Source organism: Staurois parvus, unplaced genomic scaffold (genome assembly GCF_062004578.1).
Source record: "Staurois parvus isolate SC_StPar_1 unplaced genomic scaffold, SC_StPar_1.0 ptg000486l, whole genome shotgun sequence".
NCBI lineage: Eukaryota > Metazoa > Chordata > Amphibia > Anura > Ranidae > Staurois > Staurois parvus.
Window position 1 is genome coordinate 2,914,583 of NW_028318282.1, and position 26,473 is coordinate 2,941,055.

General features: G+C 41.3%; 1 protein-coding gene across 1 annotated transcript in view; it reads right to left on the bottom strand.

The window, feature by feature from the left end:
* Positions 1-14,470: 14,470 nt before the first annotated feature.
* Positions 14,471-26,473, bottom strand: part of LOC149452292 (NACHT, LRR and PYD domains-containing protein 3-like) — a 64,323-nt gene continuing 52,320 nt past the window's right edge. The window contains exons 11-12 of the mRNA XM_089689585.1: positions 21,939-22,103; positions 14,471-15,865 (exon numbers count right to left, since the gene is read on the bottom strand). Coding sequence (XP_089545711.1) covers positions 21,947-22,103 — 157 coding nt within the window. The 3' untranslated portion in view covers positions 14,471-15,865; positions 21,939-21,946. The remainder of the gene's footprint in view (positions 15,866-21,938; positions 22,104-26,473) is intronic.

A 26,473-nucleotide genomic window follows, 5' to 3' on the forward strand; every position in this document is an offset into this window, starting at 1 on the left:
GGTGAAGGGAGCAGACCTCATGGTCAAGATGGATGGCCACCGATGAGGGAAATGGGCGGGAAGGAGTCGGCCCACCGCAGGAGGAGCAGGGTTTCCCGGGTGGCATTACAGAGTCTGGTGATGCAGGAGAGGTCCACCGAGCTATGGATCCCCATGGAGGGTGTCAAAAGTCAGGCTGAGACTAGTCAGATAAGCAACATGATCGGAGCTCCAGCAGTACACGTCTGATCCAGATCACATCCCGGCTACGCCCCACTAACATTTAGTTCATTGGATATATTTTATGACAAAAATGAGAAAATACAAATATTTTTCAAAATTTTTGGCTTTTTTTAATTTAAATCACAAAAAAAAAATCCAGGGGCGATAAAATACCAACAAAAGAAAGCTCAGTTTGTTGAAAAAAAAAGGACAAACATTTTGTTTGGGTACAGCATGACTGCGCAATTATCAGTTGACTTTGTGCAGCGACGAATAGCAAAAAATGGCCTGGTCATGAAGGGGCATATATCTTCAGAAGCTGATGTTATTAAAACAAGCCTTTAGTATCACTTTAACAACAAACATGTTATACTTATCTGCTGTGTACAGTGGTTTTGCACAGAGCAGCCCCGATCTGCCTCTTCTTGGGTCCCCTACGGTGCTCCTGGCCCCACCTTCCTGTTGGGTGCCCCCAGAGCAAACAGCTTTCTATGGGGGTACCCAAAGCAGCTGTGCTCCTGAGCTGCAGCTCTGTGTGTCCATTCCCACATGGAGTCGTGGCTCAGCCCCACCTCTCCTCTTTGGCTCACTGGCTCTGGCCAATGACTCCCACTGCTGTCTCAGCCAATAAGAAGGGAGAGTCCCTGGAGAGCTGAGGCTCTTGTGCACATCGCTGGATCACAAAGGGGCTCAGGTAAGTATTAGGTGGGGCTGGGGTGCTGCAAACAGAAGGTATTTTACCTTCATGCTTAGAATGTAGTTTAATGTACTTGCTAATAGTCTCTGTTAGATTATGATTTCCTGAGATAATGGGACATCCTGGAGGGTCTGTCTGGTGTTTGTGCACTTTTGGAAGTGCATATAAGGTAGCAGTTGTTGGGTGGTAATTTATCATAAATTCAGATTTATCCTTTGACAGAACCTTTTGATCTACCCCTTTTTTTAGGATGTACTCAAGCTCTCAGAAATATTATTGTGTTGGGTCTTTTAACAGGATCTCATAGTTGCTTCATTGCTAAGTATTTCATAGACCACCCCAAGATAAAAGGATCTGTCCATCAGGACAATATTGCCACCCTTGTCTGCTGCCTTAATTATTAACTCTATGTTATTTTTCAGCTTCTCTGGGGCTTTACACACAGAGAACATGAGATTAAAGCATTTCTTTTTTTGCAGTTGCACTTTTTTCCCTAAAGTCCATTTGTTATTTGCCTGCTAATCTCATTTTGAAAGTGAAGAGGTTACGTTATGGGCTCAGAGCATCCCTCCTAATGTAACATACCATGTGCAGTGACATGGGACAGCACTTTTCAGAGAAACTCTGTATTTTACTACTGCACACAGTGAAAGCTCATCTCTAAGTTGGAGTACTTAATGTTAGCAGTCCACCTAGTCCTCGACATTGATGAGTGCACTCCACTTGAAAGGTACCCCTGTATGCAGGGCAAAGATGACAGGTCGATTGCTCCTTTGCCTCTGGAAGAAGCTTGCAGATGTAGGGTTACCCCCGATAATGCTACAGTGTTATTTCTTATAAATACTAACACATATATTGTTTGCATTTAGAAGAACATCCAGCACTTTTATAGTGATCTACTGAGTTGCCTAGAACTAGCTCCTGTCAAAGACCATTCCTAATTTTTACAACTCTTACTATTAAAAACTCTTCCATATGCAAGAGTTTTGTAAGATGCCTATATATCTAGATCGCCTAATTATTTTAAAAAGAAGTTTGCACTGAAAATAATTTGTTTATTATATGCATAGTCTGAAGTTTCATGACAGATTGCCAATATTTGTAGTTACCATATGGTTATGATTCAAGGAGGTTTTCCAGATGTGATTTGTATACTTATTTTGCATTTATTTTTGTGTGTCCTATACAGAAACACAAAGCACTTTCTGTTGCTTGTCTAAACACTTCTTGTATATCTTGCTGGGTTTCTCTAGGATGCAAATCTGTGTATTCATCTTTATAGATGTATAGATGTGCAATCTATGAAATGTAAATTCAATAAAATATGGTATGTAGCGCTACCCCCCTGGTGTTGCTTGATATTGCTTGTCCCCAGTGATTGCCCTGACCTTCTAAGCCTTCTACCATCTCTGACACTCTGGGTTCAGACATATTTCAACAGTATAGGATAATAAAGCAAGAGACACAATTCTTTGTAACATCTCTATATTAGTCTTCTTCACAAGAGCAGACCACAACAATAATGGGTTTATGATATACAACCCCAGTGTCACGTACCTGGTGGGGGAGCATGACGTGGAGATGAAGGCATCCTCTTACACCTCCTGCTCAGTGCCCCTGATAGAGCAAACAGAAAGCACGAGAGCCAGGAGTGGCTCTCGTGCCTGGCAGGTCTGCAATGTCAGCCGACAGGTGGGTAGTCAGGATGACCAAGATGCAGGTCAGAGGAGGATGCAGGTGGGTTGTGGATGCTGGTAGGCTGAGGATGCAGGTAGGCTGCGGATGCAGGTGAGCTGAAGATGCAGGTAGATTGCGGATGCAGGGGAACTGAAGATGCAGGTAAGTTGTGGATGCAGGTGAGCACAGGATGCAGGTAAGCAGGAGCAGCGGCTTGTAGATTCTAGCAGGAACTCTGCAACTGCAGACGATTAGTAGCAAGTGGTAGTCACAGGCTGGAGAAGTAGCAGAGTCAGACAAGCCAGGTCGGGATCTATCAGGCAGATCAGGTACAGGTAGCAGGAAAGCGGATAGTCAAAGTTCAGACCAGGAGTCAGGAACCATTAGGCAGATAGCAGGGGAACAGGCAAAGGCGTAGTCCAAGGGTAAGCTAGGTCGGTGCAGGCAGAGTTCAAATGAGATCAAGACAGGTCAGGTTGGCAACAGGATCAGGATACAACAGATAGCAGATAACGAAAACGTAGACCAGAAGGCAAGGATTCCTAGTGCAGTTGCAGTTTAAATAGCCTGCCTGGCACCAGTCTGATGGCAGGTATGCACGCGCACTGACACGAGCACAGCTTTTGGGCAATTGGCATTGCAGCATAAATGTGCACCTGGGCATTCTTTGTTTTCCCTGACACCCAGTTAATCCATAACAATAGAACACTGGTAAAACAGGAATAAATCAGTTAGCAACGTTTAACAAATTATTCAGTCATGAGTAGTAAGCTTCAACTATTAAACTGCTCCCAGCGGCACCCCAATGGTGAATGCAGATAATTATGCAGAAGTCTACTCCAACATAAATAGATATAAGTATCCTAATTTGAATAACAATGGCCTTAGAAGAGAGTGGGCCCCATTAACTAGGAACTACAAATTGAGTCCTGTGATGTTTAAAGTTGCTGATCTTGTTGTGCCAGTTATCTTCTGCTAGCCATGGTGGGGCCCATAAACAGTAAAAATAGTAAATATTGGTAATTCAGTTAAGTTAAACAGATTTGGCTGTGATACTGCTCAAAGCAAAGATCTCCTGATACTGAGGTGTAAAGGTGTCTGCATGCGCTATCTCTAGAGTGATGACAGAAAGAGGTTGGGCATCCACCCGCTCACCAATCCCATAGATAGCATGGCCTCCTACGAACAAGAGTTCTTGCACAGACTTTTTGCTGTTTGCAGGGGTTTTCAGAGTTGCAACGAGCAGAGATGTCTATGTGAAGACTGGATGGTGACAGTCTCGATGCAAAGAAGCTGATGTGATTATGGTGTGGTGACAGGCATCACAGCTGTGCTGAACTGATATGCAGAGTCCCACAGCAGTAACCCAATAAATTGTAGTTCAATCATCACTCAGAAATACAGTTTTTATTAGGTATAGGACTACAGGACCCAAGATCCTCTGCTGTCAGAAGAACTGGATCCACTCTGCTATCAGTAAGTGATGTAGCAATTCCAGTTATGAGCACTAGGAAGAAAAGGATTAATCATAGTCCCATTTGTAAATGTCCCTCAAAGGCATAAATGATATAGCTGGCACCTGGATACATCACTGGATACATTACTTTCCCCACTTGAAATCTTTGGTTCCCAAACAAACAGTGGAGCGCACTGTAATATAAATTTCTTAATATACAAGGATACATTTGAACATTAACTGTAAATGAGAAATCAACCCTAACTCCTATTCACAAATAATTTACAAACATAAGGGTTCATCTGTTAGCCATGTGCATAACTCATCAGTTAAGAGTGAGATTCCTAGTTGACAGGCCAGTGAGATGGCAGTGGCCCACCCAGAGGGCAAGTTAAGGTCACCTTTTACCCAATGAATGTTAGCAGGATCTGGAATTTTTCATAAATGTGGAGTGGTTGGTATAATTTATAGTTTGTTTTGCTATAGTCTGGAGTGTATAGAGTATCTAGGCGTGAGCTCAGAAGCTGAATCAGAGACACTTGTGTTTAATGTATGAGCGGGATCAGCAGCCCGCAGGCCAGGCTTGTGGTCTCTTTCAAAGATGCCTTGACAGGACTCTCATGTCTTCAGCTCACAACTGTGACCAGCAACAAATGAATGGGGTTCAAACTTGAAATTACTTTCAGCTTTGGGCCTTGTTATCGGGCCTTCATCACTAAGGTCAGCCTGAATCTTGACGCCCCTTCTGATGGGTGGACTAGCTGTTTTGGCTTTAACTTTGGTAGTGTCCACAGGTGCGTGGGAAACGGAGGCTTCTCCTCGTGTTCTCCCAACTGAGGCAGAGGTGCCATTATACTCCTGAAGTTGTGGCCATAACCAATCAGACACCATCTCTTTCATTCTCTTTCTCTGTTTGAATGTTAGTTTGACATTGTTGGCGTGATCTGGGCCAAAGGTTGTGTGGTTCGATTGGTTTGGAGTCAGGAGGCTGAGGTATTTGGATGGCATCTGAAATGGGTATCAAGTGATTTAAGTGGCTTATTTTCAGAGGGCTCTTTTTCCCTTCAGGGCAGTTTTGATAAACTGGCAGCATGGGGAGTTGCTTGCAGACAATATATAGTTGTGATCACCAGTGATCAACTAGCTTGTGTTCCCCCGAGGCTCTCATGTTTCTCAACAGCTCACAATCCCCTGGCTGAAGGTCTTGTACTTTCACCTTGAGGTCAAAGTTCCTTTTATTTCTTTGCTCTTGTTTAGTTGCAGTCTCTCTCGCCTTCTCATGGGCTTGCTTTACATTTTTCCCGTACTTAGTAAACAAATAGAAGTCAGGGATGTGTGATCCATGGAGGTTCCGAAAGCTAGGTTGACCAGTAGTCAAACTTCTCTCCCAAACATTAATCTGTAGGGGGAATGCCTCATAGCATCATTAATCCTGGTGTTGTAGGCATGAACTACAGTTACAATATGATTTCCCTAATGCTTTTTCTTCTCTGAGGGCAAAGTGTGGGATGCTCTCAAAGTCCCTGCCCTGGTCAGAAAGTATTTGTTGCTGAAGACCATAGTGCATGAAAAGCTTTTCCACCAGTACTTTCACCACAGTGACTGCTTGTTTACCCTTAGTGGGGAAGGCTTTAGCATATTAAGTAAAGTGGTCAGTTACCACCACAACATTGCTTCTCCCATCGGCACTGGATTCCAGGCAAAGAAAGTCAATGCACACCAACTACATAGGCACTTGACTTTGTAGGTGACCTATGAGGGTAGCTTTGGTTGGTAGAGTTTTCTTTTGAATGCACTGTGCATGAATGACAGTAGCTGGGGGAAGAATGTACCCAGTCTGTTCACATAACAAGCCAGTAGAAGTGATCCCTAACCATTCTAAAAGTCCTATCTGGTCCTACGTGTCTGTGTTCATCATGAAGAGCCATTAGTACCACTTGTCTGTGTTTCTCTGGGAGAAACTACTGCCACCTCTAGTCCACATCTTCTGAAAGACCCCTCTGATGCCATCTCATACCTGCAGCCAAACCCTTTCTTTGTAGACTCTCTTGGAGTTCATAACAGAACCATTTAGTAGCAGGCTGGGATCTTGTTTGGTCAGTGCTTTTAAAGTTTAAATGCAGAGCGGATCCTCACTCTCATCTGCCTTCAAGTCTCTCTGACAACTGTGGGAGCCCCTTGTTTCTCACTTGAGACAGGTCGCAGTAGCAGTTGGGCACTCCCGATGGAGTGACTCCAATGGCCTCAGCTCCAACAGCTCCTTTGTGCTGATGATCAAGGCCTGGGCACAAAGCCTGGACTCCCTTAGATGTAGCAAGTCCAACTTTCTAAATATGTGTCCAGATTACTGTATGTGGTCTTCAGGAAAAAGCATCAGCATCTTGGTTCCCTACTCTGACTAGCCAACAATGTCCAGTGGCATGTAGATTGGCTGTTGTCAGAAGATAAGTTAGGGGATTATTGTTTGTCTTGACTTCAAAGGCTGTCCCATACAGACAATCCTTCAATTTGTCCATGACATCCCACTTCAGGGACAAGAACTCTAACTTATGCACCAGATAGCTTTTATCAGATGAAGTAAGACTTGGGATATAACCTCCCATCTCGCTCTTTGTATAGGACCCCACCCAGCCCCTGTGGACTAGCGTCCACATAGAGCTCATATGGTTTGGTAGGATATGCATAAGCCAGCACTGAAGCTTCCATGAGGTGATGGAAAGCTCTCTAACATTGGGAAGTCCATCTCTCATGAATGGATTTTTGCAACTTTCGAGCTCCTTGCCTCACTTGACCCACCTTGCAGCTCTCACATTCGCCTCTTTGTCACTCTGTAGTAAGTCATTGAATGGGCGGACAATCTTTGTGAAATTCTCCGTGAATCTCTGATAATAGGTGCAGAACCTTAGAAAAGGCCTCAATTCTGTGATTGTTCCAACTTCTTAGGGTCAGTGGCAATCCCTTCTGCTGAAATGACATGCCCTAGGTAGGTGACGAAAGTTTAATAGAACTGACATTTCTCCAATGACAAATTCAATTCTTCGTGGAGCCTTTGAAGAACCTTCTCTAGAACCTTTGCTTCATGTTCTGCCAAAGTCTTCCTTAAAACGATGATATCATCCAAGTACAACTAGACCTCAATTAGGTTCATGTCTCCCACTAAGCACTCCATTAACCCTTGGAATGTGGCAGGAGCCCCTGATAGTCCTTAGCTCTGAACTCTAAGAACCCTAAGGGGCAGATGAACACTATATTTTCTTGATTGTCCAGGAGCATGAAGATCTGATAGTACCCACTTTTTCAGATCTAGGACACTGAACCATTTCGCCTCTGACAGATACTGAAGGGCATCTTCGATTTGAGGAGTGGTGTACTGATCAGGAATGGTTCTTCTGTTCAGAGTTCTCTAGGTAATAAACAACGAGAGGGCCCCATTTTTCTTCCTCACTACACCTATAGGAGAAGCGTAAGGGCTCCTGGATTCTCGAATGAGTCCCAACTTTTTCAGGTATTCACCTTGCTCGCTCTCTAAATGGCCTGTCTTCCTGCAGCCATATCCTATGCTGAGCACTTTTAGTACATCCTAATTCAAAGTTATTTTTGGAAACCATATTTTCTCATCTTAACAACTGATTCTTGACTCTTTTCTCCCACTAGATAGTGGTTGTGCGAGGAAGAAGACTCCCCCTTCTATGTTTTCTCTGGACTCTCCCTTCAGTGGGTGTTACCAGAGTAGCCAAACTCATTTGTTCAATCAGCATTTGGGGCTATAAACTGATAGGGGAATTGGTAACATTCCAGAGTCTAACTGCCACCTTCCCTCCATTCTGGGACAAGGCTCTTGTGGGCATTATTTCAGGGACCAGCTCCATTATCATCTCTTTTTGTCATGAATCAGTCTCCAAGATGATGAAGGGTCCTGGCTGATCCCAAGTCAACTTGACTTTCATACAGACTATTTCACCAGGCTGTAAAACTCTTTCCCTCGCCCTTAGCCTTCACAATCTTCCCACTCCTTCCATTGGAACTCTCTGCTCCAGAACCATCCGTAGAAAGCCTTGATGCAATTGAGTGTGTATTCTCTTGAGTGTGAGGTCTTCATTCTCAGCTAGAGGAATAAGCAACATTCTCACTAGGTCAGTGTTGGTTCCAAAAAAATAGGGAGTTTTTTCTTGTCCCTGGCAGTCTGGAACATACAGCTGCTAATTTATCAAATATCCCTGTCTTCCCTGCGGCCGAGGGACTGACAATTATTTTAACTAGAATGCAGGCATCATAGGGGGACTTTTTAGAGCCAATACCCCAGATCTCCCAACTCCTCCAACTTGCGTAAACAGATATGTTTCAGATACTTGTCATAAAAGTCTCTGCATAGCAAGAGGTCACTTGAGTGCTGATGTCTAACTGCCTTAGTGTACACTTACATAGATCTTTAGTTAGACCTCATTGAGAATACTGTGTCCAGTTCTGGAGACCTCACTTACAAAAAGATATTGATAAGATAGAACGAGTCCAGAGATGGGTAAAAAACATGGTGAAAGGTCTCGGGGGATAAAACATATCAAGAGTGACTTCAGGAACTTAACATGTACGGTCTGGAGGAAAGAAGAGAAAGGGTAGACATGATTGAAACCTTTAAATACATCAAGGGGATGAATAAGGTTCAAGAGGGCAGCATTTTCAACACGAAATCAAAATCAAGAACATGGGGGCATGACCTTAAACTAACTGGAGGAAAGTTCAAAATTAATCTCAGAAAGTACTATTTTACTGAAAGAGTAGTTGATGCTTGGAATAAACTTCCAGCAGAGGTAGTGAGCCAGTAAATAGCTTCAAACATGCTCGGGACAAGCATAGATCTTACTCAGACAAAAAAAGTTAACGTAAAAAACAAAACAAAACAAAAAACCCAACCTCCCCCCCCCAAAAAAAAACCCAAAACAAACAAAAAACGGGCAGACTCACCTGAACTGACACTATAGGGAAGGGGCCTATAAATTTCTCAGGTAAATCAACTGGCATTACATGGTTAGCGTAACCCTTTGTTCTCCCTGCTAGTTGTTGGAATGATCTGACAGTTATTTTAGATTGAGGTAGTGCACTGACCCTTTGCGCATTTTCCCCTGGCTCTGGATTGAGCTTTGTTGTTTATTCCGAGAAATTTATAGGAGACTTCTTCCTACATTTTTGCTTGGATTTCAGACTCTTCTGTCTTTTGGAGCACAGTTTTTTCTCAAGGCCCTTAGTTAGCTCTTTCACTGAGGCCCCCTGAAGTTTTCCCCCTTTCTTAGCAAGGAGAAGCTTCTGTATTGCCCTTAGCAATTCAACTGTTAGGTCTGACTCAGTCTCTTTCTTGGGGCACTGAGCCCTAAAATGTCCAGGTTCTCCACACCAGAAGCACTTCGCTCATCATAGGCTGAAGCATGGGCTCCCCTCTGGTTCTGGTTTAGCTGCCTGTATTTTCACTTGAGTCACCATTATCTGCAGCAAGCTCTGCTTTATCTGATTCGTCTGATCGTTATGACCAACTATAGCAATCACATGAGAACATGTAAACTTTCATGACAAATTGCTTACTATTGTGATGCTGTGCTTGGCCCACATTTATTTACATACATTCATCAGTCAGTGTCCCTGATCACCACCACACTAGTCATATGATGATGCTGTACTTCATTAGTGACAGTATATAACAAAAATTTATTTAATTTCTTCAATTTACAAAAAATTGTGACAACAAATTATAACTTCAAAAAACTCCCCATGACTCTTACTAAATATTGTCTATTTTCTCCATTAATACATTTATTCAACAAAAGAACATAAAATAAAGCATGGTACATCCAAGTAAAATGTACACTCCTCTACCTCCCCAAAAAGCAACATATAGATAATGTGTTAGATTGTATAAATTATCAAGCATTTTTGGAAAAGACTAACAACACAAAAAGATCAATACTGAAAAATCCACAGTATCCTTCTGCACAGCATGCTACAGATACAGTAATGAAGCATCTTGTTAAAAAAAAACCCCTGCAAGTCCAGAGTATCTCCAAGATATTCATAGGACTTAGCCATATACTGTAGATCACCATACTGATTAGTATATATTGTTGGTCTCATTTTTTTTTATAAGTGATTGATCATTTCTGGATGTGTGTTTGGGAGTGCCTAGTAAAAATTTTGATCTCACTTGGAGGTTTGTTTGAATTGTTTATTTTTATTTATTTATAATTTTTAGGGACTCTTTGATGACTGGCATAGTACCACTGGATTGGCGTAAGGCCAATGTGGTGCCAATATTTAAAAAGGGGTCACAATCTTTACCAAGTAATTATAAACCTGTTAGTTTAACTTCTATAGTTGGGAAGATATTGGAGAGTTTAATACAAGACCACATAGATGAGTTCTTGCTGGAAAAAAAATAGTTTAAGCAACAGACAGCATAAATTCATGAAAGACAGAAGTTGTCAAACAAATCTGATTTCTTTTTATGAGGGGGTGAGCAAAACCTTGGACATTGGGGTGGTGGTGGACGTGGTATACTTAAGATTTTGCAAAAGCGTTTGACACAGTTCCCCACACACAGCTAATGTGTAAGGTAAAGTCTATGGGCTTGGAAAAATCTGTATGTAAATGGTTAGAAAACTGGCTAAAAGATCGTATTCACAGAGTAGTGGTTAATGATTCATACTCTGAATGGTCTAGGGTTGTCAGTGGTGTACCCCAAGGTTCAGTGTTGGGACCCTTACTTTTTAATATATTTATAAACAATATAGGGTCTGGGATTATAAATACCATTTCAGTCTTTGCAGATGACACCAAGCTGTGCGGTGGAATAACGTCCTTACAGGATGTCTCCAATTTACAAGCCGACCTCAATGCACTGTTTAATTGGGCAACTATGTGGCAAATGAGGTTTAATGTTGATAAATGTAAGGTTATGCACTTGGGGGCTAATAATATGCATGCATCATACATACTGGGGGGGGGGGTACAACTGGGGGAATCAATGGTGGAAAAGGATCTGGGGGCTCTGGTAGATCACAAGCTTAATAATGGCATGCAATGCCAAGCTGCGGCTTCTAAAGCAAGCAAAATCCTCTCTTGTATTAAAAGAGGTATAGACTCCAGAGAGAGAGATATCATATTACCCCGGTACAAATCATTAGTAAGATCTCATCTGGAATATGCAGTTCAGTTTTGGGAACCAATTCACAAAAAGAACATTGGGGAACTTGAGAAAGTAAAGAGAAGTGCAACTAAACTGATACAAGGCATGGAGGAGATCAGCTATGAGGAAAGATTAGAGGAACTGAATTTATTCTCTCTTGAGAAGAGGAGATTAAGGGGGGATATGATCAACATGTATAAATACATCAGTGGTTCATATAGTGAACTCGGTGTACTCTGAGGTCACCACAGAGGACAAGGGGGCACTCTTTACGTCTGGAGGAAAAGAAATTTAATCTCCAAACACGGAAAGGTTTCTTCACAGTAAGAGCTGTGAAAATGTGGAATGGACTCCCTCAAGAGTTGGTTCTGGCCAGCTCAGTGGATTGCTTCAAAAATGGCCTGGATTGTTTCTTAGATACACAGAATATAACTGGATACTAACATGTATAGGTAAAGTTGATCCAGGGACTATCAGATTGCCTCTCAGGGGATAAGGAAGAAATTTTTACCCCTGCAGGAGCAAATTGGCTCCTGCTTTGCTGGGGTTTTTTTTGCCTTCCTCTGGATCAACTTTGGGTATAGGATTATAACTTTTTTTTTTTTATGGTTCAACTGGATCAACTTTTGTGTTTTTTCAGCCAGACTAACTATGTAACTGGAATTTCAGATAAAATCAATTGATCCTTAAAGAACTGGACTCCCCCTTCTTCAAGGGCTAACATGCAAAAAAGCAATACAAATACAATATATAGTACCATCCAGGATGTGTCATATTCATATAAAACAATCATTCAAAACATATACTGTAGAAGACAATAAAATGTACTAAAAATATAATAATGTAAATTTTAAAAATAATTGATATATAGTACTCCATAGAAATTAACTCAATTAATTTTGGTGTTGATAGAATGTAATGTGCAATGATATTAGAATTAATTTCCCAGAACAAAACAATCCATGTACATAATTCATATATAGTATATCTTATTCTATATTCCGTAATGTCTGTTTTATCATTTAGCAATGGATTATTGAAATCATCTAGAAAAAGTTAATGGGTATAATCTATATCAATCTTATAGGTAGTATAAAAAGTATAAATCAATCAATAATATTAGCCTTTCTAGCCCAGTTGAGTATTATATATTCCATGGAAGGAGCAAAAAAAAAGATGGTAAAACTGACCTTAATAATTTGTAATAGTATTGGGAAAAATGATCTGTGTTGCCTGAATTAAGGCTGTGAAGCATATTAAAATATCGAGTATTAAAACAGAAGATTTATAGAATATCCTGAGTAGTGTTAGGATTAAAAGACTAGAGTGAGCTTGTAAAGTTTAAGCTCACGCTAGTCTTCAGCATTGGTGTTAAGTGGTCAAGTAACCTTGTATATTCTCTATATCTCATACTGTTCCTCTAGTGCAGTGTTTCTCAACTCCAGTCCTCATGGACCCCCAACAGGTCATGTTTTCAGGATTTCCATTATTTTGCACAGGTGATTTGATCAGTTTCACTGCCTTAGTAATTACCACAGCTGTTTCATCTGAGGGAAATCCTGAAAACATGACCTGTTGGGGGTCCATGAGGACTGGAGTTGAGAAACACTGCTCTAGTGGAAGGGTGCTGTCACAGCTGAAACTAGGCAGGCACCAGTAGGCTGGGATTGACTTTCCAACAATGTGGGCAGGTACCATAAAACTCTGCATTCCTGTGCAAGGCAGTCAGCTGCCACTGTGCACTTAGGGTTAAGGACCAATAAAACTGAATCAGGCGGTGCATCTTACCCATGGGCTGTATCTTGAGGACCACCACTCTAAATGATTACAGGGAGCCAAAAAGGGTAATGAGCAGATAAGGCTGCCTCATGTACATATATTATAACACAATACACACAGGAACGCATTTATAGCATGGATGAGTTTGAGAAGATTATCTATACCCAGCAGTGGTAGTCAACATTTCAAAATAGTGCTGAGCTCTCTTATTAGACAGCCCAGCATTACAGCATAGAACACCCTAAATTCTGCATTGTTCACTTGACTGCTATTATCATACAGTAGTGATCACCATAATTGAATTTCTCTGTTGGCTCTCTTGTCTTTTCCAATAGGTACTGAGCAATTAGAATCCAGATAGTAGAGACCACACTCCTTCATGAGAAAATACATGAAATCTTCTCCAAAAAATACTAATCCTTCTCTGTTCAACTGAAAACAAGAAACTAACCTCACTATAAGTGCAAACATTAGTATAGTACAATAATTGTATCAACACTTCAGCCTTCTTTAAGTACTCTTTAGGAATCATCACAATACAGGGAGATTGTCAGGACACCATATGGAACAGAAGTGCGCATGCACCGATACACATTTTTGCAGTATCCTATGTGGTCACACTCATTTGCATGTGTAGTCCTGTTTTAATGACACCGGTGTGAGCTGGTGTATGTGCACATGCATTCAGTTCCAGAACTGGTGCCCTATTTAACCACATGCCGCCCAGCCACTGTAGAAATATGGCGGCAGGGCGGCACGGCTGGGCAAAACCGCCGCCGCCCTACCTGTCCTGCCGATCACAGCCGCGGATGTCAGTCGCCGGGTCACAGCTGGTCGTTACCGGCTATGTCGCAGCAATCGCTGACAGAGAGCACAGCTGCAGTAGCTGTGCTTTCTGTCAGTTCCCTGACAACTCTAGGACACGCTGATCGGGACAGAAGAGTTTCTCCCGATCAGCTGTGTTCCCTGCAGTACACACCCCCGCTCCCTAGTAAAACACTCCCCTCACACAGTTAACCCTTTCCCTGAATAATAAACTTAACCCCTTCCTCCCCAGTGCCATTAGTACAGTGTCAGTGTTTTTTTTTTTTGCACTGATAACTGTATTGGTATCACTGGGGAGGTCAGTGATCCCAAGTCAGTACCCCCCAATGTCAGAATGTCCACCGCAGTCCCGCCATAAGTCACTGATCGCCGCCATAAGTCACTGATCGCCACCATTATTAGTATAAAAAAAAAAACTAAAAATCCGAGTATCCTTCCCGCCATTTGTAAACGCTATAACTTTCACGTAAACCAATTAATTTACACGTATTGGGTTTTTTCGTTAGCAAAGACATGTCGCAGCCGCCAGCAAACTGGACTTTTGCCACCTGTGTCACCACCTCAGACCAGAGCTGCAAGGGAAGCCTTCTCATCACTTAACTGCTAACCAGCAGTGTGCCAGAGATTAACAATATGTTTATTTTACAATATATCACCAGCCAGGTTCTTAGGTGTAAAAGTAAAATTTTATTTAATTTTACAACCTAAATCACATTAGGGAAGATGAAACCACCCAAACACCTTAAAGTGGTTGTACACATCTGAAATGAAAAATTAACAAAGCATATCCCTTTATAGTGTTTACTTGCTCAGTCCTCCCTCCTGTATCTTCATGTGTCACTCCTGATCATTTGCTGACATCTAGCAATCCCACATAATGGAGGAGGGGGCCCCAGCACACAGCAGGTGATTGCCAGCCTCAGCTGTGCATGTTTTCATATGAGACTGTGTAAATTGGGATGTATCCACTCAGGTCTCAGATTACACTCAGCCCCCTGCTCTATGCTTTTGCAGTGTGTGACTTCAGATCCCTGCCCATTGCCTCCAGAAATTTCAGAAATTCTGGACTTTGAATGGCTCTAGAGAAAAGAGAGTTTAGATAAACAGGTACTACTTATGAAGGAGGATTAGTTTCATCTGTGTATCACCTGAGGCTAGTTGCCTCAGTGGGTATATGTAAGGGTTTACAACCACTTTAATGTCCCCTCTGATGTGCAAGCAGTGTATAATCTGAAATGTATGAAACTTTATTTGCATGCATGCGTATCATTGCACCAATATCCGCCTCCTTCTGTGCTCTATAAAAATATTTTATGCTTTTCAGCCTTCCAGCAAATAAACTCACAATTGTTGTTGTGGATATAATTTTAAATACATAGATTGTGTGGTACTATACTGTATGAGTATCAAACTCCCATGTAATAGAAGACCACTAGCACTATCGAAGAGGTCCTCAACAAATTTTCAAGCTCTCCTACAGGGTTCAGTTATGACTGACAATGAGTCAGTATTGGAATGCTGATGAGGCCACAGTGAGTTTATGATCAATCAGGTGCTATCTGGGACATAATCAGGGCTGAATCCTGTACTGACATTTCACTACTATCTCCAGCATTTTTCATTCCTTGAGAAAACAAGGATTATTGGCAAAAAGTAGGATAAAAGATAAGGATTCCGGCACCATAGGAGTTTAGTGACAGCTTTGTAAGATGATGGATGGAATGACAATTAATACCAATCCAAAGCTCCGCTGTATCCCCTAAGTCAGTTCATATAAGAAATGCCTTTTAACTCCATTATGAAATACAATTCCTCCCCATTCATTTCTGGTTGTGTTGGTTCTTCTGTGATGATTCATTTTCCTTTTGGGTCAAGTTGGTTCATATCTAAATCTCCTTCTATTCATCATCCAGAGCAATGTCACAGCTCTATTCTACAAATGTAGCACAGCTTCTTCTTCTGAGGTCATAATACTCATATAGAAACCATCAGTTCTCTCTCTAGGGATTACAGCTTCTTTCGCTCTCTGCTTGCTTTTTGACTTTTGTAGGGTCCGATCCTAGAAAAGTGAATATAAATGGTCATCAGATCTCAGTAGATTGCCCTCACTATTCCCACCATCCTTCAGGATGTCTACTGCACAAACGTGTCATCTTCTTGTAGTACTTCAATAACAAAGAGGTGACACTGCAGTATGGAGGCTCATGGAAAACAGGTTGTAAAATTGAATATTCCCAGTTTGGGTGCCACACCTCAAACACCACTGAAGTTAGTGGGAGCCAAATGTTTAAAAAAAAAAACTAATCAACATTTTCTATGCTAATAGACAAGGAATTGTCAAACAATCAGAATGTGGCTGGGCCCTGCCCTGTGGAAAGTGTACCAAAGAAAATAAAAATTCAGTTTGCAGAGAGCAGCATTTTAATTAATGCTTAAAGCAAAACTGCAATAATATGCCTGGGGGGGATGCCCTTAACCTGCCCTTGAACTGGTGCATACAAAAAACTGCATCAAAACTGATATTTACAAAGGAAAGAAATTCCCGACTAATTAAAAGTGATTCCTTTTAAAAGCTTTATAGTATCCTTTAAATATGAGGGCATCTTTTTAACTATGGGTTGAAATAGAAAGCTACTCTGTATAGCCAAAAGTATTGTGACACATTCCTTTACACGCACCTAGGTGCTTGATTTTATACACTTGTGGCCATGGAGGTGATTGAAACACCGGAATCCAATATATATACTATATTGCCAAAAGTATTGGGCCTACCCTCCAAATCATTGGATTCAGGTGTTCCAATCACCTCCATGGCCATAGGTGTATAAAATCAAGCACCTAGGCATGCTTCTACAAACATTTGTGAAAGAAATGGTCGATTTCAGGAGCTCAGTTAATTCAAACGTGGTACCATGATAGGTTGTCACCTGTGCAATAAGTCCATCCGTGACATTTACTTGCTACTAAATACTCCACGGTAAACTGTTAGTGGTATAACAACTGGGAACAACAGCAACTCAGCCACCAAGTGGTAGGCCACGTAAAATGACAGAGTGGGGTCAGCAAATGCGGAAGTGCACAGTGCGCACTGAGTCAATAGCTAAAGGCCTCCAAACTTGGTGTGGCCTTCAGATTAGCACAACAACAGTGCGTAGAGAGCTTCATGGAATGGGTTTCCATGGCCGAACATTTGCATCCAAGCCTTACATCACCAAGTGCAATGCAAAGACAATGCATTTTGGACAATTTCATCCGCCCAACTTTGTGAGAACAGTTTGGAGGATGGTCCCTTCCTGTTTCAATATGACTGCGCACCAGTGCACAAAGCAAGGTCCATAAAGACATGGAGGAGCCAGTTTGGGGTGGAGGAACTTGACTGGCCTGCAGAGAGTCCTGACCTCAACCTGATAAATCCCCTTTGGGGTGCATTATAGCAGAGACTGCAAGCCAGGCCTTCTCGTCCAACATCAGTGCCTGAACTCACAAATGTGCTTCTGGAAGAATGGTCAAACCTTCCCATAGACACCCTCCTAAACCTTGTGGATGGCCTTCCCAGAAGAGTTGAAGCTGTTATAGCTGCAAAGGGCGGGACAATTCAATATTGAACTCTACAAACTAAGACTGGGATGCCATTAGAGTTCTTGTACGTGTAAAGGCAGGCGCCCCAATACTTTTGGCAATATAGTGTATTTTCCAATCCTAGCTGTAATTCCGTCAATCCCATTTATGATGGGACGACCGGGATGATGAAGTGGGTCTTTATGGAGCTTGAGGAGATAATATATAGTTGGAATTCAAGGGCCAATTGGTGCTAGGTACGTTCTTTCTTATTTTGTCTGGAATATTATCCTTAAATCTTCTCATTTTTAATCTCAATAAATCTTTCTTGTAAGAAGAAGTGGGGTTGTTATTTAGCCGACCATAGGTATCTTCATCACTAAGAATTTTAAACATTTTATGCTGGTAATCCTGTTTATCTAAAAATGATTATACCACCTCTTTGATCAGCGAGGCAAACAAAAATCTGAAACCTACATTTAATGAGGGACTCTGATGTGGGTTTTTTTAACTACCAATTTAGCCAAGTCTTTAAAGACGCTTACCCTAGGTTCACACCTAAGCGTTTTCAGCAGTGTTTTGCAGAAACGCAGTACAGTCCATTTAACATGGGACATGTTCACATCTCCGCGTTTTCACCCGGTGTGTTTTTTTGGAAAGGGCCAGGGACTTTTTTTAATGCAAAAAGTAGAATTTTTGGTTCTATAGACTTCAATGGAAATGCTGCAGAGAAGCATGTATTGAATTTTTGCTGCATTTCACATTTTAAATCTGCCTACCAACAAGAAGAAAAAAATAAAAACAAAAACAAAAAAAAAAAATCAAACAAACCGCATCAAAAACACAAGTGCAAAAACGCAAATAATCAATGCCTAAATGGCTCAAACGCAACCTGCATAGGTGTGAACCTAGCCTAACAGATGGAGTCAACGGTCCTGGAGGATTAAAGACCGAAGCATTGGAAAGACCAGAGTGTACTATCCCTGATATATCCACTGTGGTTTTAGGGGTAATAGGGTTAAAGATCATATGTCTGTATGTTAATTTTACAAATATATTTCTGATATACATCAATGAATGTATGAAATTTGTCCAATTTTTTTGGGGGGGCAAACTTAAGCCTTTATCAAGAACTTTCCTTTAGTTTCCTCTTTTGTAACTGTTACTTTACCTAAATTAAAAATACCGACACCAATCACATTCTCCTTCTCTTTCCTTTGTATTCTCCTCCCCCCTCAAGTCCCCCTCTTTGCTCGAGGCCCCTTTTCCTTCCTTTTGGTTCCAGGGAAAACCCCGCCCTTCATTTGTGGGGTAATTCTTATTGTAGTTATAGGGGGATTCATTATATTCATCTCTATCCTTCTCCATACAGTATATGGAGAAGGATGGTTACCCAAATTATCTTCCCTTAAGAGGGAACACCTAATATAAGCAGGGATTAGCCCCCCTTCCTGTTAATTGAATTCAATTGACCTGGTCTTTGAATTGTATTGTCTTTAATGTGGAGGAGGGGGGCACAAAACTGGTCCCCTCCTCTCTGAATTTCCATTTCTAGGTCTTCCTCTAATAGTAATAGGAGTAATATGAATGGCTGCTGGTGTTGGGTTCCCTGTGGTGAATTGTCTTATATGTCCATGAAAGATGATTTCTAGGGATTCTATAATAAAGACAACCCTAGACCTATAGTCTCCCACATCTCAGATATATTTCTTACTTTTTTTTGCTCCCGTTCCCCTTTCTCCAAAACATTTTTTACATTGGTTGAAAGGGAGGCATATTCAGTATTTTCTTTAAGGGGCAAGTAAGAGTTTGTCTTTCATTTCCTTAATTTCTCTAACACACAGAGTATCTGACACAGAGAGTTTATTCTTTTTCCTATCTATCAGGAATCTAAAGAAATTCATCCCAGCCTCATTAAGATACTTGAACCATTGTTACAATTCCGAGTCCCCCTTATTGGTATTCACATCCCAACCTAAACTCCGTGGGACCATCTTTTCACTTATGTATTGTTCCAAAAAGGCTATATTCCATTGAGTATGTAACTCTGACATCATTACGTTTTTTAACCTAAGAAACATACCTTCTAGCTCAGAATCAACAGTTTCTGTCATAACAAATACATCTTTAGTATTAAAAATTACGTAAAGCTCTGTAATCAAATACATCCATTTATATTTTAACCAAATATGTGAATATACAGTATGAAACAAAACAAGTGTACCTCCACCTTTGGCAAAAAGGACTCTTACCAGCACATGTGTTATCATTGTTACCATCCAAAATATTTTTGGTTTAACCATCAATTTTATATCCAAAGGAAGAACGTTGCCATGGGGCAAAATTTGCCTGTTTAGCCAAATGGGAAGAGGATGTTGTCTACACTTGCGCTGAAAGACTGCGTGTGGTCTTTAGAGGGGTGCCTTAATTTCAGGCTCAGATAGCCCCAACATCATTGATCCATCTAATAGATCATCCTTTTTCCATGACCTAATTGGGTATTATCACTGCAAGAAATGTTCTGTTTGCCAAATAAATACTTTAGGGAGGATGTGTCTCCACAGTTACATCTAAGTCATATTCCATTATTCAGCTCATTACGTGAGCAAGTATAAATGGTGTTATATTTAATTACTTGCCCTTGTGACAAAGTATATGTGGGGGGACTACTAGATCTTTTTCTGTAAATGTAAACAAGCACATTAGTAAGAAAGGTACAAAAGAGCACACTGTCCCTAAACACTATACCTGATGCCATACTAGAGACCCCAGTGGAACCTTCTTCCTGGCTATAGACAAATATGCGGGACCTTGGAGATAAAGTAAAAGAGGGGTGTCCCAACTTGAGACCCATTGGATTGCTGAGTGGGACATAAATACATTAATTAGTAACACATAGGTCCCCTCTCATTTATTATTGTACGGAGTATAATTTGCATTTTAGGTAGGTTTTCATTAAATTGGCATTTTAATGATTCCTATTACAGAGTTTTTATCTTATTTTGTTATTAGATGTATTCCTGAATGCAAAATTCCCTTTACCAATATTTATATTAATTCTATAATATGCTTTTGGATATTTAAAAAAAAAAAAAAAAAAAATAATACATATTTTTTATATTGTGATGCAGTTATCCCTGATTGAGTGGATCATATATAAATCGCAATATAAAAAAAAAATATATATATATTTTTGTATATTGTGATGTAGTTATCCCTGATTGAGCGGATCACATATAAATCACATTTGTTTACACTGAAAGGAATTTTTATTTTATTTGACTCCGATTTTGTCTTTATAATTTATTAGATGTCGTAACACAAATACAGTAGATATTTACCTCCCTTTGTGTTTAGTTTTTTTCCTTTTTTACATAGTGATCCGTGCAAATAGTATTCATCACTATGAGGCTTGGTTTACTTCCAAGCTGATTCTTGGGCCATTTAATTATACACCTGTTTTTCTACTACCAAGATGTTGTATGATGTTGAGGCCTGGTTTCAACTTCCTTTATCATAACGAGGTTTGGCCACTGTCCCACCCGGAATTGTCGCAAAGGATGGGCTGAGGTCATCTTGGAAACCAAAGCAAGGCTTGGATATCAATTAGTTTCAATTACCAGCATTGTTTTTTTCTTCTTGAGTCGAATATTTAAGTTGCGTGGTGACAAGCATGACCTTCGACTCCCTGATGAAGTCAGATGTGATGAAATGTGTAAGGCGGAGTTTGTTTGTGACACCACCATGCTCGTTGTATTAAGAAGTTGTCGGATTGGATCGGTATTTTAATTTTCAGGCACCTGTGTGTTTTTAATATTGTGAGTGGTTAAGCGACGTGATTATTATTAAATTGCTTATATAATTTTACATTATGTAGGTCTCCTCGGTTTTACTTTAATATACTCCAGTGCAACATTTCATGATGCTGTATGGGAGATCCTGGTACCTACAAGTGGAGGATTGGGGGTGATATTAGACCCTTTATAGATGGCACATTAATTCATAACCCTTCATGACTCTCTCTTTGCAAAGGGCCCACATGTTCTAGTAAGAGTCCTCTTTGTCTAAGGTGGAGGAGCACCTGGGTGTTAAAGGATTCCTTCATATTTTACCTCTCACTGATTTGAACTTATACCTATCCATTTCATTTTCACTTTTTGATTTATCAAGTCACATTTATTTTGATTATCGTTGGTCACCTTTAGATTAGCAATTTAACTTTATATATTTGTATACAACTGATCTGATTGTTTTTGCCAGCTACTGTCTTTTGATCTACCAGCTCGATATCTGTTTATAACGCACTGTATTATCTCTTGTAATCGCCCTAATGTTACCAGTTATCTGATTTAATAGTGTATCAAAATTTAGGAAGATTAGGGAAAGATTATTTTGCGGTGTATATAATAAGAGATAAAATCCAAAAATAGGATAACAGTCTGAGATTGGCTATTTGTGAAGTAAAAAATCCAATATGACTACGTTACTATACGTTAATATTCATTATATTTATATATTTTGTTTGGATTGTATCCTGAATTATTATTTTTTTCAGGCAGTCCTGTTATACTCACTGTAATCCCTATATCCGCACTATTGGTAAAGATGTCTTCGGATTCCTGAAATGAGAACCCTTCAGATTGTTGTCAGATAGGTCAAGTATCCTCAATGTCCGGGTTTCTCTTAGTGCAGAAGCCAAATGGGGACGGGAAATGTCTGTCAGGTCATTATTAGACAAACTGTAGAAGAGAAGAATGTTACCAGAAGAAAATTAATTTCTTACCCCAGGATTGAATGTAACTATTCTCTACATAAATGGAACTCATTTCTCTTTATTGGAATCATGTATATTAGATCACTTTATAAAATTCAGGTGAATAATATTTTATAAGATAAATGTTACAATAGAGTAGACACCCCAATATTGTCCTCCATGTGTAAAGATGGTGATATCTCCATATATAGGATGTGTGAGGTTGGAATCAGCATTACTAGTGATTGGATGGGATGATTTGTATCTGATATTCTGTTTCTCTCTGCTGATAAAAGCTCTGTACTCATAGGAAGTAATTAGAATATATGTGACACTAAATGGCAGATAGTGATGTCAGGTGACAGAAGTTACTAAACAATAACTTTTTAACCACTTTGTATACCAAAAGACCATTTTTTTCAAGAAGTAGTATTTTGTTAATACCCTGAATAAATGTTTTATAAAAAGCATGAAATGGGAAAAATGCTAAAAAATGCAATTTTAGTTTGTTTAATGTGTAACATATTTTCCGTAATTAATACTACTACTGTATGGTCAATAAACAATGTGTTTTAAACTTCAAGATAATAGATATTTTCCAGTAAAATGGCTGTAATTTATAGACTGGCCTGGCACAGCCACAATGTACAGGAGGGCCTTTGTGAATGGGCTAAATAAATAAAGATGAAAACATGTGGGGTTTATAAATAAATATTTCTAGGCTAAAATTTGTGTATGCTTACAAAATGATGAAAAATAAAAACAGAAAAAAAATTGTACATAGGCGGCAGATTAACTCTGAACTTATGGCCTGTAATAGTTTTTAATCACCTTAAAAAAATTCTGCTACCTCTGTTGTGCAAAGAGATGTGTAATGTGCAATTAGAGTTTATGTACACTATATTGCCAAAAGTTTGGGGCCGCTTAGTCCATAGGGTTCAATATTGAGTTGGCCCACCCTTTGCATCTATAACAACTTCAACTCTTCTGGGAAGGCTGTCCACAAGGTTTAGGAGTGTGTCTATGGGAAGGTTGTACCATTCTTCCAGAAGCACATTTATGAGGTCAGGCGTTGATGTCGGACAAGAAGGCCTGGCTCGCAGTCTCCGCTCTAATTCATCCCAAAGGTGTTCTTTCATGTTGAGATCAGGACTCTGTGCAGGCCAGTCAAGTTCCTCCACCCCAAACTCACTCATCCATGTCTTTATGGACCTTGCTTTGTGCACTGGTGCGCAGTCATGATGGAACAGGAAGTAGCGATCCCCAAACTCTTCCCACAAAGTTGGGCGGATAAAATTGTCCAAAATGTCTTGGTATGCTGATGCCTTAAGAGATCCCTTCACTGGAACTAAGGGGCCAAGCCCAACCCCTGAAAAACAACCCTACACCAAAATCCAACCTCCACTAAACTTCTGGCAACCGCCAAACCCAGACATGTCCATCGGCTTGGCAGACAGAGAAGAGTGATTTGTCACTCCAAAGAACACGTCTCCACTGCTCTAGAGTTCAGTGGCATCATGCTTTACACCACTGCATCCAACACTTTGCATTGCACTTGGTGATGTAAGGCTTGGATGCAGATGCTCTCTACACATTTTTGTTGTGCTAATCTGAAGGCAATCAGAAGTTTAGAGGTTTTTAGCTAGTGACTCTGCAGACAGTTGGCAACTTCTGTGTTCTTCTGCCTGCGCTGACCCCACTCTGTCATTTTACGTGGCCTACCACTTCCTGGCTGAGTTGCTGTTGTTCCTAGTTGCTTCCGCTTTGTTATAATAAAATCCCCCACTTCTTCCTCTACACACAACCCCCCCCCCCTCCCCAGCAATGAAGGGCCAATCAGGGGACAGGAGAGTCAGCCTGAATGAGAACATGGGAGAAGGGGACTTGCTATGTAGCAGAGCATCATGAGAAATGTAGTCCTAAAGGGGAACTGTACAATGGAAGTGAATGGCTGCACAAACTACAGAAGCCAAAATCTCTGCACACAGAGAAGTAGGAACACAGGACTGTTTTCCCAGACAAATGTAGAGATTGTATGTCTTAGTGGGGAGGAGGCCCTGCTGCTTGGATATGATGCCTTTGCTGAGCCTGCAGAGATCGGGGGCTCAAGGGTGTCCACAAGAGCCTAAGGACTGAGCTGCAAAGGGATTTCTTGCTGTGCCTACCCTAGAGCTGAAAGAACCACTTCTGTGAGTGCCTATACTTGAGCTGACAGACTAAGCCTTGTGGAGGACCGGAGGCTGCACAGAGGTTAATTGCTCTTGCTGTGTCCACAAGAGCCTGAGGACTGCATTTGCTGTGCCTACACAAGAGCTGAGAGACCTGCTGCTACATGGAGGACTGGACCTGCAGAGAGACTGAGCCTTGTAGGACCTAACTTCAGAGGACTGCAGACCTCCAAGTGATCTGAACCTGATGATTGTGTACCAGGATGGATGAGCTGAACATCTGTGCCTATCTCAATAATGATATATTTAATGCAGGAGAGAATATCTCTTGTTTATCAGACCACTATCTGCTGCACACTCTTCAAGGGGCAGCCACACATGCAGCAGCTTCAGAAGGGCCCCAAAAAAGTCAGCCAACTGAGTTAGGTGCCAGGTACTTTGCGGTTACTTACAGGGGTACCCCTTAGTCAGGAACGCATATGCCCACCCGCTTTCGGGAATGTATGCAAAGTGCGTACACACAAGGGCCTTTATTTTCCTTTGTTATATGATGCCATTACTTAAAGCATGTGCCTTTATAGCAGGGGTCTCCAAACTGCATCCCAAGGGCCAGATGTGGCCCTTTGCTACCCTCTATCTGGCCCTTGGGGCACTATTCCTCCCACTGAGACTAACAATGGGGCAGTACTTCTTTCATTGAAACCAATGATGAGGCACTATTCTTCCCAATAATACCAATGATGGGGCACTACTCCTCCTACTGTCCATCAACCCTCAAGCCATTGTTATTCTTAATGATGCTGGGACAAGGACATTTTCTATCCTCGCTGGCCCTTCTCTAGCCCTCCTAAAGTTTAAAGGACAGTATACTGACCCTTTATTTGAAAAGTTTGAAGGCCTCTGCTCCATAGCAGTGGTCACTAAACTGTGGCCCTTTGCTTGCCTTTATCTGTCCCTCTGGCCACAATTCAACCAACGTACACCAATGATGAAGCAAAATAGCTCTCTCACTCTCTCATACTGGTCACTGGAAGTTTAACATGGCACCTCATGGCAAAGAAATCTCTGAGGATCTGAAAAAAAGAATTGTTGCTCTACATAAAGATGGCCTAGGCTATAAGAAGACTGCCAAGACCCTGAAACTGAGCTGCAGCACAGTGGCACAGTGGCCCTACAGGACCATACAGAAGTTTAACAGGACAGGTTCCACTCAGAACAGGCCTCGCCATGGTCGACCAAAGAGGTTGAGTGCACGTCCTCAGTGTCATATCCAGAGGTTGTCATTGGGAAATAGATGTATGAGTGCTGCCAGCATTGCTGCAGAGGTTGAAGGGGTGGAGGGTCAGCCTGTCAGTGCTCAGACCATACGCCGCACACTGCATCAAATTGGTCTGAATGGCTGTCATCCCAGAAGGAAACCTCTTGTAAAGATGATGCACAAGAAATCACGCAAACAGTTTGCTGAAGACAAGCAGACTAAGGACATTGATTACTGGAACCATGTCCTGTGGTCTGATGAGACCAAGATAAACTTATTTGGTTCAGATGGTGTCAGACGTGTGTGGCGGCAACCAGGTGAGGAGTACAAAGACAAGTGTGTCTTGCCTACAGTCAAGCATGGCGATGGGAGTGTCATGGTCTGGGACTTCATGAGTGCTGCTGGCACTGGGGAGCTACAGTTCATTGAGGGAACCATGAATGCCAACATGTATTGTGACATAATAAAGCAGAGCATGATTCCCTCCTTTCAGAGACTGGGCCGAAAGGCAGTATTCCAACATATTAACGACTTCAAACACACCTCCAAGACGACCACTGCCTTGCTAAAGAAGCTGAGGGTAAAGGTGATGGACTGGCCAAGTGAGTATCCAGACCTAAACCCCATTGAGCATCTGTGGGGCATCCTCAAACAGAAGGTGGAGTGCAAGGTCTCTAACATCCACCAGCTCCGTGATGTCGTCATGGAAGAATGGAAGAGGACTCCAGTGGCAACCTGTGAAGCTCTGGTGAACTCCATGCCCAAGAGGGTTAAGGCAATGCTGGTAAATAATGGTGGCCACACAAAATATTGACACTTTGGGCCCAACTTGGACATTTTCACTTAGGGGTGTACTCACTTTTATTGCCAGTGGTTCAGACATTAATGGCTGTCCTAATCTCCCCATATGATCAAGAACTTTCCGATCAT